At 33.1% G+C, this 16,612-nt stretch overlaps 2 protein-coding genes across 2 annotated transcripts; one reads left to right on the top strand and one right to left on the bottom strand.

The window, feature by feature from the left end:
• The first annotated feature begins 13,589 nt into the window (after window positions 1-13,589).
• Window positions 13,590-14,877, top strand: LOC108915014 (AN1-type zinc finger protein 2A-like). The gene has a single exon (XM_018720961.2). It carries the CDS (start codon window positions 13,801-13,803, stop codon window positions 14,461-14,463), a length of 663 nt encoding a protein of 220 aa, XP_018576477.1. The 5' UTR covers window positions 13,590-13,800; the 3' UTR covers window positions 14,464-14,877.
• A 96-nt stretch (window positions 14,878-14,973) lies between these two features.
• Window positions 14,974-16,205, bottom strand: LOC108915015 (cytidine deaminase). Its single transcript, XM_018720963.2, has 2 exons — window positions 16,012-16,205; window positions 14,974-15,504 (listed from the first exon to the last, which is right to left on the bottom strand). Exons 1-2 carry the CDS (start codon window positions 16,070-16,072, stop codon window positions 15,101-15,103), a joined length of 465 nt encoding a protein of 154 aa, XP_018576479.1. The 5' UTR covers window positions 16,073-16,205; the 3' UTR covers window positions 14,974-15,100.
• Window positions 16,206-16,612: the final 407 nt, after the last annotated feature.

The following is a 16,612-nucleotide window of genomic DNA, read 5'->3' as shown; positions in this document are numbered from 1 at the left end:
CAAAAAATTGCAGCAAGTCACAGTGTACGAACTGAATCTTATTTGGTTTAGCAAGTAAGTCACTATATGGGGTAGGCCATTTTAATTTATCCACACAAATTACTGCGAAAGTGTAGTTGATTGCAAAAATCGACCCTTAAAAAATTGTAGAGTTCAAAAGGGCCAAATTAAGATGACCTTGAAGTCGATTTTCAAGGTCATGTGAAGATCCACTTTTTCTTAGAAACTTATTTTTGATCGTCGATTGGGAAAGTGCAGGAAATTTTACATTCCGATAGTTCTTATGCGTCAAAGTTACCTTCAGCGGTAATCACAGTAAAAAGTCAACCTTCAAGTGTTCAAAAATCTGTTAAACGACCTTTAGCTTTAGCAAGAACGACTTGGATATGGGAAGGTTATGTTTGCTTTAGGGTGCTTAAGTAGAATGAGTCCCCTTGCTTCTCAAAGAATTAAAGAAATAGTTCGAAAACATTTGCAGTTTGATGGAAACATAAACCAATTCTATGCTGAAAATGCTGAACTATCAATAATACTGCCTTCGTATTTTAGCAGGTGGTGCCGATTCTGTTCATCATAATATTTCCTTTAGTGGTTGTTGCTTAGTCAAAGACAACATTTTTCAGACAACCCTATAAATAGAAGTCCGGTGAAGTTAAATCTCAAGATCTTGGTCATACAACAGCCTCATCATATCCAATGCACCTGTTATGTAAACGGTTATTCAAATGAGCTTGAACTGTCTGGACAGAGTGTGGGTCAGGTCCATCCAATTGAATCCACATTGTCTGTAATACTGGAAGTTAATCCCTCAGAAAATTTATTATTATGGTTGATTCTGCATTTTCAGTAGTTACTGAGGTATCAATGCAGGTTTTTAAATTGTCTAGATCTTCCCCATCTTTTGGAAAATTTGGTGTTGTAGCTCTGTGTAGATATTATCCTGACAATCATCGGTGATTTCATAAAATATCGATTTACTTCGATTCGAAATTTTATGAAGAAAATGTGAAAATACCGTTTTGTAGGAACATGTATAAAAAATCGAGATGTCATATTAGTTTAAACATTAGTCAGTGGTGCTTTTCAAAGATGTCCCAAGTTTGCTGGAACATTTCATGCTTTAACTAGAAAGTTTATTGAAAGCGAACCATTAAAAAGTTTCAGCAGCATTACGTACAGCAACTTGCTTCAAGTTGTCATCCAATTTATAAAAGAAATGTTGCAATGGAATGGAATTATTTACATTGCTGTAAATTTTCTGATAAAAATATCTAAAAAGTCTAATGTTCATATACGGTACAAAATGTACGTTAATATTTTAATATAACTATAGGGATACATTTCTAAAATAGGTAATGGTGCATTTCAAAATTGGCATTGTAAAACGGCATATTTTCTGTCAAGTCGGTAATTGGTCATACTTTCCTAATTAGTGCTATTTCTGCTGTTTGCACAGTCACACAATATCGGCAGTCCGCACAATCTCCATCCACTGTGGATGATAGATGATGCAGAAAGAATAATGTAGTTAAGTGAGTTACAAGAATCATAAATAATTTCTTTTATGGCATCAGATGAGGATTAGATATGAAAGTAAGTAAATACTTATTCTATTATATTATATTATAATATCTATTATAATATAATATACAGGGTGTTTCGCATAAGAACCGACAAAGAGTATGGGCATGTAGAGGAACCCAAAATATGGTGATTTAACGCAACTTACCTTTATAGTAAGCTGCACCCCTGAGAAGTTATAGGCCTTGAAAGTGGGGTTTCATATTTCGAAAAAAAATCAATGTCTTAGTTATACTTAGAAATACCAAATTTGAATTGAAGCACTTTAAAGGGTTGATAAGGGATGATGCACCATTAAAATGTGACAGAATTTTTTAACCCATTGGCAGACTTCTTTATTTTATGGGGAATTTAATTCTAAAACGTCTCTTACTCTTGTTAGTTTTAAAAAACGTCGTTTTCAACAAAAACACGAATAACTAATAATACGTATTGTAGCTGTTATCTAAAATGATCGAAAATTCAAAAGTTGGTTATGAATTTAATGGTCAAACTTGACAATCGGGAAAAAAGTAATTTAATTTTAGTAATTGTTTTCATTTAGCGAACAAGTTGACATGCTATTAATATTAGGTTTCTGTGAAGGAAACTCTGTAGCTTCTGTAAGAAGGGTTGAAGAATATCGGAGAAGATTTCCAAATCGTGTATTCCCCTATAGAGAATCATTTTCCAATCTATTGCAATCGGCGCACAAAATGAACTTCTTTTGAATACAATTGAAGGTGATATGTATCACAACCTACACACACACAGTTGGCAACTTTGAGACCCTTACAGATTTATTGAATACTTCATTCTAGTCTTATCAACGATACGAGTGTTCTCGATATGGACCATGTCACCAAACATTCATTGATTAAGTGCGACAAAATGTAAATCATAAATTAATTTTTTTCACTATGTCATAAAAAGAGTTAAAGTACGAAACTTAGCCCAGTCATTCTATTTGATAGTATAAACAAGTTAAAGGGTGGCAACATACCCCAATAAGTAAATCATAAATTTATTTTTTTCACTATGTCATAAAAAGAGTTAAAGAATGAAACTTAGCCCAGTCATTCTATTTGATAATATAAACAAGTAGCCGGAGCGCCAATCCCTTGCAAGCCATCTAAGGGGTAGCAACCTACCCCAATATGTAATTCTTAAATTTATTTTTTTCACTATGTCACAAAAAGAGTTAAAAAATGAAACTTGGCCCAGTCAATCTATTTGATAGTATAAACAAGTAGCCGGAGTGCCAATTCCTTGCACGCCGACTAAGAGGTAGCAACATACCCCAATAAGTAAATCATAAATTTATTTTTTGTCATAAAAAGAGTTAAAGAATGACACTTAGCCCAGTCATTCTCCGGCTACTTGTTTATACTGTCAATGAGAATAACTAGGTCAAGTCTCATTCTTCAACTCTTTTTGTAACATGGTGAAAAAAAAAAAATTATGATTTACTTATTGGGGTAGGTTGCTTCCCCTTAGACGGCTTGCAAGGAATTGGCACTCCGGCTACTTGTTCATACTATCAAATAGAATAACTGCGTCAAGTCTCATTCTTTAACTCTTTTTGTGACATAGTGAAAAAAATAAATTTAAGAATTACATATTGGGGTAGGTTGCTACCCCTTAGACGGCTCACAAGGAATTGGCGCTCCGGCTACTTGTTTACACTATCAAATAGAATGACTGGGCCAAGTTTAATTCTTTAACTCTTTTTGTGACAGTGAAAAAAATAAATTAATGATTTACTTATACAAAAGAAATGTAATAACTCGTATTTGAGTTCCATAGCTTTCCAAGTTGTTTTAGGAAATTTTGTCACGAGTAGAATTGTGTGCCGAATGATAATATTTTACACAGTACTCGAAGGAGTCTGTTTGATAGGACTCGTTGGAGTCTATGTGTACCGCTGTTCCGAGGTACGGGTCTCTCGATGGAGCCGGCACAATCGGAGACAGGGTCTTCGTCGGAAGTGGTCAGCCCCAGACGGTATGACAGGTCTCAAAAGGAGCCTGGAGTTTTACCGCTGTTTCGATGCAGGGGGCTATTGAACAGGGTCCTCACCTCAGGTTGGGCTACCTCGGGCGGTATGTCTCGTGAAGCGAGTAGTGGTTTCAAAGCACTATAATTTACCTCGTAATGTACTTAGTCGAAGGTAGGCAGCCTTGACGGGATCTCGAGAAGCGAGCCTGTGAACTCCAAAAGTTCTTGAGTTTGGTGTCAGGATTTTGTACAACAAACCGTGGAACGTATTTTAAAAGATTTATTAGACAGTAAAACGGACAATAAGTTCTCTTAATTAACATCCACAATTTTTTTACCATAGATAGATATTTATTTAAAATATGCTCGATATGTACGTCCACTAATGAACTGCAGATGCCGGAAGTCGACGTTCAATCGCTTTCCAGTAAAAGCCTCGGATTTCCATACTTTTGGCGGAGCGCTCTTGAATCGTCTGCCTAAATGTCCACCAAAAAGCGCCCGTCGTCGACGTTAGATCTCGTTCCCCTCTGGCCTCTCGGGATAGTTGATGTCGGCATCGGGGATTTTGGAGTTTTTTTCCCATTTTGAAAAAACTCTACCCTCGGTCTCAACTTAGGCTACCGATCATCGCATCTAACCGCCAGAGCGGTGGGACCCTCGGAAGACGGTCCTTTCGGCGGTGTGGTGAAATTTCTCCCGTCTTCGTAAAAGCGGTTATGGAGGTCTTTGTACTGGATGGATCTGGTTGAGAAGTGGTGGTAAAAGGTAAAAATTTCGTGATGATCTATTTCCACTTTTAATGATCGTTCATAGTGTCAAAATTTATAATTTTCCCTCAACCCTTTTTGAAAATATTAAAAAAAAAAGAATTTTTTGCGGCCCCATTTAGGGGTGTAGCTCCCTTAGGAAGCATTTCTCATTTTTAAATGAAAAAATATTCTTATTTTTGGCAACAGAATCAAGTGGTAAATTATTGGACACCAATTTGAGACGCCCTGAACATAGAACATGACAAAAATTTATATTATTGATTTTAATTCATTTGCGACTTGTCCCATTAGAAATCTTTTTATAAAAATGCTTACTGCAAATTTTTTTGTTAGCTACAAATTTTCAATATCACCATCCAATTCACGTTTTCAGTCTTAAACTGACAATCTTTTAAAAACATGCGAAAATTAATGGCCACACTACAAATTGGGCCTCCAGAATTAGAATTTGACATATTTTAATAGACTTAAGGAGCATATCACTAAAAGTAAAAAAAAACACTGAAGAATGTCTATGATACAGGACACAGGGAAACTTCAAAAATATAGATCAAAATTGAGTAAAATTAGCAAACATAAAAATCGTTGTGGGATCGTTATTCGATTTATAACATCAATGACGTCAGACGTCACTCATCAGTTTGTTGGAGGAAGAGGTGCGAAGGGGATCAGCAGTTTGTAGGCAACCTACACCTTTTAAACCTGTGTGCCATTTTTATTTTTGGTTTAGTTCAAAATAAAAATGTGATTTTAATTCCTCTTTTAGTAATAATATTTTAAAGTTAAGTTTTGTTTTTCTTTTGATGAACTTTGACAAGCTGTAACTTGCAAACAATTGACAATTGGAAAAAAATTTCATTACATACTGTTATTATTTTAATCCGTAGAATCACCTCCCGAAGTTTCCTGACGGACTCTCAGAACACTCTGTATGCCAATGTGGCTTACATATCAAAAGATCAGTTTCATCCCTGGATTCAACCTAAATATACACAAAATTGATAGAAAGCTACAAAAAAATTCAAGGTCCAGAATTTTAAGAATGAATCTATTTTGTAACTATTAGAGAGGGTATTTTACTGTATATGCTTCAATATATACCATATTACTTGCATAAGAGGGTATCTATAGATCTATATCTAAAATTGAATTAGGGAATTGAGAACCTTGCAGCAAAAAGGGGATAACTCCACTTTCTTGCCAAAATAACCTTTATGTGTTATACTATAAAGCAGGGCATGCTGCAGCATTTGGCCTAAAAACGATGTAAATCCATGTAACATATAGAACAATAGATCGCACATATAGCACTATTATCTCCTAGTGTTTATTGGTGCAATACGGGGATAACTCCGAATCTATCTCCTTTTTGCAGTGAATGTGTGAATGAAAATTTGACTCTTAAAAAAATAAAATATGATCAAGTTATGCGTTTAGCCAATAGATATGTTCCACAAAATGATATAAGGTACTATCAGCAGCTTAAATCATACATCAAAAGCAATGACGACACGGAAGTTTCACACAATGATGCAAATGAATAAAACATGAATGATATATATTTTGACCTAGAGTATTTTTATTTATTTTAATAAAAGAAGTTTGAATTTTCTGTTTCTTGTGAAAAACATCAATAAAATGTTCAAAGAAAAATGTGTTTTTAATTTTTTTGACCTATACCAGCACTAAAAATTTAACTTTGATCAAAAGAGGAGATAACTCCAAAGAATATTTAATTTTTTTTGCAAAACTCATTAATATCTAATTGTAATCTATATGTCAGATGATACAAATTGGTCACATAATGGAAACAAAAAATTAAGAACTCTCCAACTTTGAAATTAAGAGAATGAAATGTTTTTTTCAGTTTACTTGAATTCGCCTTTTTTGGAGTTATCCCCTTTTTGCAGCGGGGTCCTCAATTACAACACGAGAACGTGAAAAACACAACAGTGTCTGAACATAAATATTATAGTACCCATGTATAGTTCCACAACACTAACTGCCCCCAACAAACTATTGAATGTACCAAAAGATGAGAAAATGAGGAAGAAATCATGCAAACATATTTTATAGAACATCTATTTTGACAAATTATCAGATTGCTCTTGGACAAATCCAGCTTTTGTAGCCATAGAATGTACAGTTTTTAAAATAATTAACAATATTGTGTTAAGTAAAAGTAAATAATATAAAATCTATCCGGCACACGTAGTTTGCATAAACACAAATGTGTAAGAGTGAGACAGACTACAGAACACGACTCGTTTAATTTGGACCGATACCGGATCGTGACGTAAGAGTCAACCGTCTTTGTTTAAGACTGCGTTTTAGTGCATAGAGAATTATTTTGAATTTATATATTTTATATAGGAAAACTATTAATTAAAATTTTAAAATTTATGTGGCAATTGACTTTTTACGATGAAAGGAATTTAATAAGAAAAGAAAAAAAATCTGAAACTTCCCTATTGTTAGAAAGATCAAACAAGCTTACATGCCACGAAAAGTTTGGTCTCCTGCAGACAAAGGGATATTCAAGATGAAATATCGCATCTTTTAAATATGGGTGCCATTAAACATTGCAAGCCATGTAAAGGCCAATTTATATCAAACATATTTTTAATTTCCAAAGAAAATGGCAAAAAGAGGTTAATACTTAACTTAAAATTATTGAATAGATTTATAAGTACGAGCCATTTCAAAATGAAAGATAGAAAGACAGTAACCAAACTACTTTTGCCTGGTTCATTTATGGGCACTCTTGATTTAAAGGATGAATATTTCCTCTTAAGAGTACATACAGCAGACAGAAAATTTTTAAGGTTTAAATTTAATAATACTTTGTTTGAATAGACTTGTATCCCCTTTGGGCTCTCCACTGCTCATTTTGTGTTTACCAAAATATTAAAACCAGTCTTACATATTCTAAGGAAAAGGCAATTACAGTCAGTAGTGTANCTAAGGGCCACCTTAGCAAAGCGCATCCCAGGCTGCATAGCCGCACTACCCTACCCAACCATACCACACATAAACATGACACTACCCCCGGGGTTTACACAGACGAGCCGGCGAAGCAAGAAGAGCGCCAGAAGAAAGGGCCCTAGCCGGCGGGGCCCAGCCAGGACAAAAGGAGGTCCCACAAAGCGCCTACACCGGCCGCATTTGCGGTCGGGGTAGACGACGGATGGGGCCCACCTACGAAGGCTGTCCAGGCCTACACGAGATGAGGCAGGATAAAGAGGGATAACCCCCCTCGATCCCAAATCATTGAGGCCAATTTCTAGCCATGGAATAATGGCGCGGCGCTCCATAACTTGTTACTTACCACATATGCGCTGTTCAAATAGGTTCAAGTGACTTAAAATTTAGTTAAAATTTAGTTGACTGTCCCCGTGTAAACAAGCCATAATGTTTAGAAACATCTACTAGTGCTGAAATTTTTTAAAAGATTTAGAATTCAAATAACTAATATTCAGTTAAATGATGGAAATCGAATTGAATTAATATACTTTTGAGGTATTCCACCTCAGAAATGCTGCAATGCCATTGGACAACTCAAGGTCAAAGGTAGTAGGCAACCTACTTCTTTAGGATCCTATAAAAACGAGTGATAGAACTGATTCTTCCGCACTGTGGTTTCATGCTAAGCCAATTTGACATTTGACAACTACACACTGCGTCTTTTTACTGTGCGAATGCGCATTATATATGTGTTGGGTGATAATGGATTTTGATTTGTTGATAGCTTTGGACACTTGAATGAATATAGCTCAGCTGCTCAGTTTAGTTTACGTGAAGATGCCGTGGTAGTTGTATGTTTTTATAGTGTACTTCCTTCACCAAGCACGTTGAAAACTTTGGGATGATTTTATTAATCTTGAATACACTAATGTGAAGTGTAACAATATATATATATGTAGGTTCCAGATGAGTGCAAAATAATTTGAACTTTTGGAATGTCTTATAATAATTCCATATTATTAACGTGAAACATCTAAACAAAATTTAGGTAAATATAGTTTTTCTAATAACACGAATCTAGAATAATTAAACTCTATGTTTGTATCTAGCAAATTGCTTACAAAATACAGAGAATATAGAGGTTACTACTTTATAATTTATATTAACGTACCTAATTATTTTGCTGTTAGAAATTAGATTATAAAATAAGATTAAAGTCACTGAGGAAATAAAAATTAAATTAAAATCATCTATGGTACCTAGGCAGCCAGCAATTTAAAATGATACATATACCTAGCCTACGTATTTATAGCAGGGTTATATATTATTACTAAATTAATTAGCATTTATATATTCAAAACAGTTATTTAACAAATAAAATAGGAGTTCTGTCTCACGGTTCCAGAATAGTTCATAGAACTATTCTTATAGATATGCCTTCTGATTTTACGATTTTAGTATTTAGTAGGTATACATATACATATACAGGGTGGGCCATTAGTGTGAGAAAGTACACTAACTCCCTTGTTACTTATAATACAGAAAAAAAATTTATATAAAAGTTGTACAGAATCAAGAAACCTAAACTACAAAATTAATTTCAAACATACAGGGCGATGAGTAAAAACGGGACTCGCCAAACATTACATTTTTTAAATGGAACACCCTGTATATTTTTAAACAGTTGGATTTCTGAGAAAATTCTATATATGGCAATATAAACAGTTTATCATTTTAGTGCGGGGTTGCCAAGTTATGTAGAAAATTCTTAGAATTTTGGAAAAAACATGACCTCGAAGAAGTTGTATTAACTTTCAACTACTAACACTTGGAGCAAAAATATTTGACAGAGTTATAGGCAAATGTTATACAAAGGCTCCTATATTAGCTAATATCGATATTTTATACAGGGCATTTTTTTATAAGACGATAATTTTTAGAAAGTTCAAACTTGATTTTCTAAAATTTTTCAAATGGAACACCCTATATTTTATTGTTTTATTTTATTCGCATATCACTCCACTTCAACTTTTATTAAGCATGTTCTATACCTAAAATTGTTAGTTTTTAAGATATGGCAACATTTCTGAAAATACTTAATTTTTGTTATTTTCGGTCGCACGAGATGGCTTTGGAAAAAACTGTCACATTGTGTCAACTTGTCTATACTATAAAATAATTTAATTATACTACATATTTGTGTATAAAAAAATCTTAATAGAACATAACAACATAGTTTATTTATTAAATGGAAATAAAATAACAAAATAGTTACGAAAATAAATCAAATATTTAATTTTACAACAAGTGTTCAAAATGACGGCCGTCTTGGTTTAGACATAGCTCTACACGTCGTTCAAATGTGGTGTTAACATTATTCAGACTATCAATGTTGATATTTTGAAAAACTCGTCGAATTCGGTTTTTCATATCCTCTTTAGTAGTAAGGGGAGTTTGATATACCCGATTCACAGCTTAATACAGCTGGAAGAGTCCGTGTCGGCGCCTTTGATGTGGCGGTCGAGAACCAAGCGAGACGGAATCGTGGATTAAAATAATTTTTATTATTGAAATAAAATATTTAGTTTCTACCTGACAGTACTGTAGTAGGTAATTTAAATAATATGAAATTTGAATTATAATATTACGTGGTATGACATTAAAAGTAGAAAATAGGTATTTTAGATAGGTAATAGGTTTTGTATTTGGAGTTAATACGGATTATTAAAAGAAAACTTGTGGAGTAATTAAAATTCCTTGTTGTAAGTTCCTGTTTACTGACGTAATCCTTAGAGAAGAAAATGGTTAAAATCGCGTTTTTTTCGAACAAAAAATCGTTAATATCTTGAAAACGGTAGATTTTAGAGAAGAGTTGCGTATGAACATTTTTGTTCAGGATACCCCAAAAAGCCTATAAAAATGTATTTCGAGCGAAAAAATCGAAAATTACGAATTTGATTAAAAAAAATTGTTTAAACGCACACACACGCACGCCTATGATTGCAATTCTTACTGCCCGTTGTCGTACTCGCCTGAACGAATGCCAAAGCCGTCTTTTCCGCTGGAAGGCGGGGCATAAACGCTGCGCGGCGGAATCGACGCTAACCGTTCCCGCCAAGACAGTTGGGGAGCTGTATGAGCTGTGACCTAAGTACAAATTCTTTCGGAAAAGAATGACACGGATGACTAAAAGGTAGTCTTTTAATTAATTCAAGAAATGTGCTACAAATGTTATTTTTTGTGGATAATTGTTCAAAATTATCTTGAAATATCTTTTCAGTGTTACAAATGAGCTCAATAAAGTTATCGTTTGGCATTATTTGCAATTGTCCAAATAAGGTATCTTCATTTTCATTATTATATAAAATAAAAATAAATCAACGAAATTATACCCACGCCTATGATTGCAATTCTTACTATCCGTTGTCGTTACTCGCCTGAACGAATGCCAAAGCCGTCTTTTCCGCTGGAAGGCGGGGCATAAACGCTGAGCGGCGGAATCGACGCTAACCGTTCCCGCCAAGACAGTTGGGGAGCTGTATAAGCTGTGCCCGATCTTTTACATATCCCCACAGAAAATAGTCCATTTTTGTCAGATCAGGCGACCTAGCAGGCCAACTAATTGGTCCACTTCTTCCAACCCACTTCTCTGGAAATTCATTGTTTAAGAATCTAGGAACTTCCTGCGTGTGGTGTACAGGGGCTCCAATGCTCCATCATGTAAATACCACATCCTCTGACGAATATTTAGCGCTATATTTTCTAATAAATTTTCCACAGTATTTTGTAGAAAATGAAGATATAGTTGCCCTGTTAAATGTTCGTCGAAAAAATAAGGCCCAATAACGTAATGTCCAATAATTCCGCCCCAAACATTGAGTGACCACCGGATTTGACTGTGTCCTTATAAGCAACGGATTTTCATAATAATGAAAATTGTGTCTGTTCACGCTTTCATTTTTGTGAAATGTTGCCTTATCAGTAAAAAGCACATAATTAAAAAAAGCCTATCTTCATTCATTTTTCTCTGAGCCCAATTACAAAATTCCAAGCGACTTTCATAGTCGTGGTTATTCAATTCTTGGTGAAACTGGATATGATATGGATGCATCCTGTGCTTCTTTAAAATCCGCCTTACCGATGTCCTGCTTATATCTGTTTGTCTTGAAATTGCTCTAGTGCCTATATCACAGAGTTCTATCATGTTTTTCATAAGAAACATTGCCAGTAGTATCAAAACGTACCATTAATTTTTCAAAGGTATTTGCACGTTGTTGGATATCTCTGATTATAAATTCTTGTTGCGAGTAAACAATTTCTATCAGCAGCTCCCAATACATAAATCATATCAACCATTTCTGCTTTAGAAAAATTCATTGTAATATAAAATTATTTTATGAATTCTAACTAATAAATAACTAATAGATACTAATAAACTAATAAAATAAACGCAAAATGGAATGGTAAATTATGAACTGACAAGTTGACACAATGTGACAGTTTTTTCCAAAGCCATCTCGTGCGACCGAAAATAAAAAAGGATTTTCAGAAATGTTGCCATATCTTAAAAACTAACAATTTTAGGTAATGCTTAATAAAAGTTGAAGTGGAGTGATATGCGAATAAAATAAAACAATAAAATATAGGGTGTTCCATTTGAAAAATTTTAGAAAATCAAGTTTGAACTTTCTAAAAATTATCGTCTTATAAAAAAATGCCCTNAAATAACTGATAAATAAGTAAAAACTTACCTGGGCATAACCCCGGCACAGGTGCTGTAACAAAGATGCCGACGGCGTCTATGCTTAAGCCGGGGATTAGGTCGGTGATTAAAAGGAAAGAAAGGGATTCTTTCCAGGTAGCCTTAATAAAGGCAGGTAGATCTTGCTCGTTGCATAGCATTTCACCTCACAAACAAACACGTCTGCTCAGCTCGGCTGTTCGCTCTGAACTGATGTGGCGGTCGAGAACCAAGCGAGACGGAATCGTGCTAACTCTCTCAGATTAAGCGGAATTGTCGGGGCTGGATTAAAATAATTTTTATTATTGAAATAAAATATTTAGTTTTTACCTGACAGTACCGTAGTAGGTAATTTTAATATATGAAATTTGAATTAGAATATTACGTGACATGACATTAAAAATAGAAAATAGGTATTTTAGATAGGTAATAGGTTTTTTACTTGGAGTTAATACGGATTATTAAAAGAAAACTTGAAGAGTAATTAAAATTCCTTGTTGTAAGTTCCTATTTACTGACGTAATCCTTAGAGAAGAAAATGGTTGAAATCGCGTTTTTTTCGAACAAAAAATCATTAATATCTCGAAAACGGTAGATTTTAGAGAAAAGTTGCATATGAACATATTTGTTCAGGATACCCCAAAAAGCCTATAAAAATGATGAAATCGAAAATTACGAATTTGTTTAAAAAAAATAGTTTAAACAATTTTTGACCATTAGTAACGTCTGGCAACATGCGGATATGATTCAAGGGTCATTTTTTTAGTAAGATTATGAAAAAAAAATTCGAATGAAAATCATGTTCCTAGCGGGAGCAACGATACAGCCTGGACTAATACTTATACATATTATAAAACATACGTACAATATAATATACAAAAAAATATAATAACATAATACATAGTATTAAAAATATAATCATTACAGATTTCTCCATTATTATAAGTTTATTTTTTGAATATTCCTAAAATTTTGGTTTATAGTTTATAACATATAATAAATTCTAACCCTTAAATATAACCTAAGTGCAAATTCTTTCGGAAAAGAATGACACGGATGACTAAAAGGTAGTCTATTAATTAATTCAAGAAATGTGCTACAAATTTTATTTTTTGTGGATAATTGTTCAAAATTATCTTGAAATATCTTTTCAGTATTACAAATGAGCTCAACAAAGTTATCGTTTGGTATTTGCAATTGTCCAAATAAGGTATCTTCATTTTCATTATTATATCAAATAAAAATAAATCAACGAAATTATACGCACGCCTATGATTGCAATTCTTACTACCCGTTATCGTTACTCGCCTGAACGAACGCCAAAGCCGTCTTTTTCGCTGGAAGGCGGGGCATAAACACTGCGCGGCGGAATCGACGCTAACCGTTCCCGCCAAGACAGTTGGCGAGCTGTATAAGCTGTGCCATTAATGTACTCGTTGGAAACAATCAAAGTTGACGACCAAAATCACTAAAGCGACCTTGGGCAAGATCCCATGTTCAATGGCAACTCGCGAAAAAATCCTTTTTGTCAGTTGTCAAATTGTCAAATTTGAATTGTCACTTATCATCATTTCGTTTCATCAAAATTTCTGTTTATCATTATTCATTTTAAAACGTATATCTAAGATTATTCTGGAATATTTTATTCAAATAAATACCACTGCATCGGTAGCATTCAATGCTTTCATCAGTTATACTTGTTTCGTAGTGTGAATAGTGTTTATAATATTTGTAAACTAAAAGTGTTCTAATAGTTGGTTTAAAATGGAATTACCACATATTGGAGATCATTGCTCAAAATCCGAGTGCAATAAGTTAGATTTCTTACCGATAAGGTGCGATGCTTGCACTTTATTATTTTGTGAGGATCACTATAGTTATACTTCACATAATTGTGATAATGCATATAAGAAAAACAATCAAGTTCCAGTGTGCCCGCTTTGCAATAAACCCATACCTGTACAAAAGGGGCAGCATCCTGATATGGTTGTAGGAGCTCATATAGATACCGATTGCCAATCTGATCCTGCAAAATCTCGAAGAAAAGTGTTTACAAATAAATGTACATATAAGAAGTGTAAAAACAAAGAAGTTGTACCACTTGTGTGCAATGAATGTTCTCTTAATTTTTGTTTGAGACATAGGCACCCCACAGACCACTCTTGTGAGGGTAGAGGTGCTAGAAAACGATGGATTTTTGAAGCACAACAAAGAGTAGGATCACTTTCTCAGACAGTTCAAGGCAGCATTACAGAAGACGAAGCTTTAGCTAGGGCTCTAGCTCTTTCACTTCAAGACAATGTCCCACACAGTAGAAAGAGACAAGAGGAATTAGATTTAGCATTGGCAAGACAACTTCAAGCTGCCGAATCTCGAACTGGGATAACTGACAGTAGGAATTCAAGGGATCGTTGTAATATTTCATAGAGAATAATCAAACTGAGTACTTTTAATATTAAATAGCTTAAACTATTATTAAGATCAGAAATTTAACTATGCTGTTTCAATAATACACATTCTATATTTCAGAAATATTTATACACATAGACTATTTAAAACACATTTATAAGCAATAAACACGATTATTTTACGACGTTAAATAATATGTACAGAAAACAATAATATATATAACTGCTGTATAAAAATTGGTTAGTATGATTTTATTGTTTCTTTTTTTAATGTTTGATTTGTAAAACATTGGAACCATTTTAACAAGTAATTAATAGGTATTCCGTTAACGTTTTATAATAAATGTAAAAATGAATCGTTAATTAAAAAATATTGCATTTTTATTGTATTTGAAATACTTCAATTGACAGATCTTGACGTCGAGAATTATTTCTTAAATAATTTATATTTTTTATATTTATAATAATCGGCGAGTGTTCGAATAATTATACAATTTATATAATTTGTTATATTAAAGGGCCTTGGAAATGCTTGCATTAACCTCTTTATTTGTGGTCAAAATTATTGGAAATACTCTAGTTCTATTATACATATATACAATTTAATTACCTTCAATGTATTTAGAACGTTATATTTTATTAAATATATATTTAAATTATACAAATGTGTTGTCTACTGTTTTAAACTGATGTGGCAGCAGTTCATCTAGTGTTGTCACAAATACATCCTCAGAGTTGGGTTTGCTAATATAAACATCGACATTTCCAAACTCGCTCATAAATTGCCTACATGCTCCACAAGGGGTTGTAAAAAACTGTTCTTGTTGTGCGATTACAACAACAGCTTTGAAGTTTGTTTTCCCTTCACTTATGGCTTTTGAATAGGCACATCTCTCGGCACATATACCAACTGTAAAAGATCGGTTTTCTATGTTGCACCCTCTATAGAATGTTCCATCGTCACATAAAACACAAGCACCAACTTTAAAATTACTGTAAGGAGAATAGGAAAAATTTCGTGCTTCCACAGCTTCTCGAATTAAATTTTGGACCTTTGAATCTGAAAATATATGCAATATTACACAAAATATTTTTAAAACATATACCTTAATTTTTAAGAGGTCAAAGAAAAGATATTTATAACTTTCTAAAACTTAATTTAATTTAACATTTTTGCGAAGTAAAATATTTTCTATAAAGTGTAAGAAAATTCTTTATACATATTCAAATTTAAAAAACGCGTCGGTACGGTCCTGCACAGTATTGATAAATTATTTCTTATCTACATTCCTACTGAAAATATGACCTAACATTTTTATTTGTTAATATGTATACCATTTACTTAAATTATGGGCATGCAATAAATGTAAAATAATTATTATTTATACTTTTATAGAATTATAATTGCAATGTCATATTACATAACCTAAATTACTGGATATGGCATATTTTTTATCACATTTTCCTTATTTATAATCTAGATACTGCACATACAGACAAATACAGGCATATTAAAAAAGATGCAAAAAGACTAATTACATAGAAATTACAAAATAGAAAAACTTGCCTAATGTTTTGAATTTTTGAATTTTGCTCCCGACTGCACAGTTCGCATTTTTGTTGGACATTTTCTGACTTTTCCTGTTTTCCGCCCTATTATTGCACTTATATGGGAAATACCCGATACCTCAGTATATGTAAGTAGGTATATGGTTTATAATTGCACTACACGTAATTTTTTAGGATTGTTATCTTGGGAGATTGTTAATCAATAATTTTCCGATTTTTAAATCGCAAATGCAAAAATAAAGGCAGGTATTAATTTTATCTGTTAAAAAAATATAGATTGTGATAGACTATAAATAATATTTTCGTACATATTTTGAAATCAAAAGATTGTAATAATATAGCGTATTAAAAATTGCGAAATTAATAATTTAAATTTTTTTTTGACAATGTAGGTAGGTACATACCTACCTATATGCATTTACATACCTACTTTAAATTTGAATTTACAACTGTACGCATACGCATAAAATTACTTATTAAAAATCCTCAAACAAGGTAGTGAATAAGGGGTTAGTTACAAAAAAAGTTCTAGTAAATCCTGTGTTTAATATCTACCTATATTTTAGGTATGTCTACCGCAATTTTCAGGAATAAAAAAT

The sequence above is a fragment of the Anoplophora glabripennis genome, unplaced genomic scaffold (genome assembly GCF_000390285.2).
Source record: "Anoplophora glabripennis isolate ALB-LARVAE unplaced genomic scaffold, Agla_2.0 scaffold1144, whole genome shotgun sequence".
NCBI lineage: Eukaryota > Metazoa > Arthropoda > Insecta > Coleoptera > Cerambycidae > Anoplophora > Anoplophora glabripennis.
This window is presented reverse-complemented; position numbering and strand designations above follow the sequence as displayed.

Excerpts from the sequence above, each read along its gene's own strand:
- LOC108915014 (XM_018720961.2), top strand. The coding sequence starts at position 13,801 with ATGGAATTACCACATATTGGAGATCATTGCTCAAAATCCGAGTGCAAT.
- LOC108915015 (XM_018720963.2), bottom strand. The coding sequence starts at position 16,072 with ATGTCCAACAAAAATGCGAACTGTGCAGTCGGGAGCAAAATTCAAAAA. Across the intron at positions 15,505-16,011 it reads TCAAAAATTCAAAACATTAG|ATTCAAAGGTCCAAAATTTA; the intron begins GCAAGTTTTTCT and ends ATATATTTTCAG.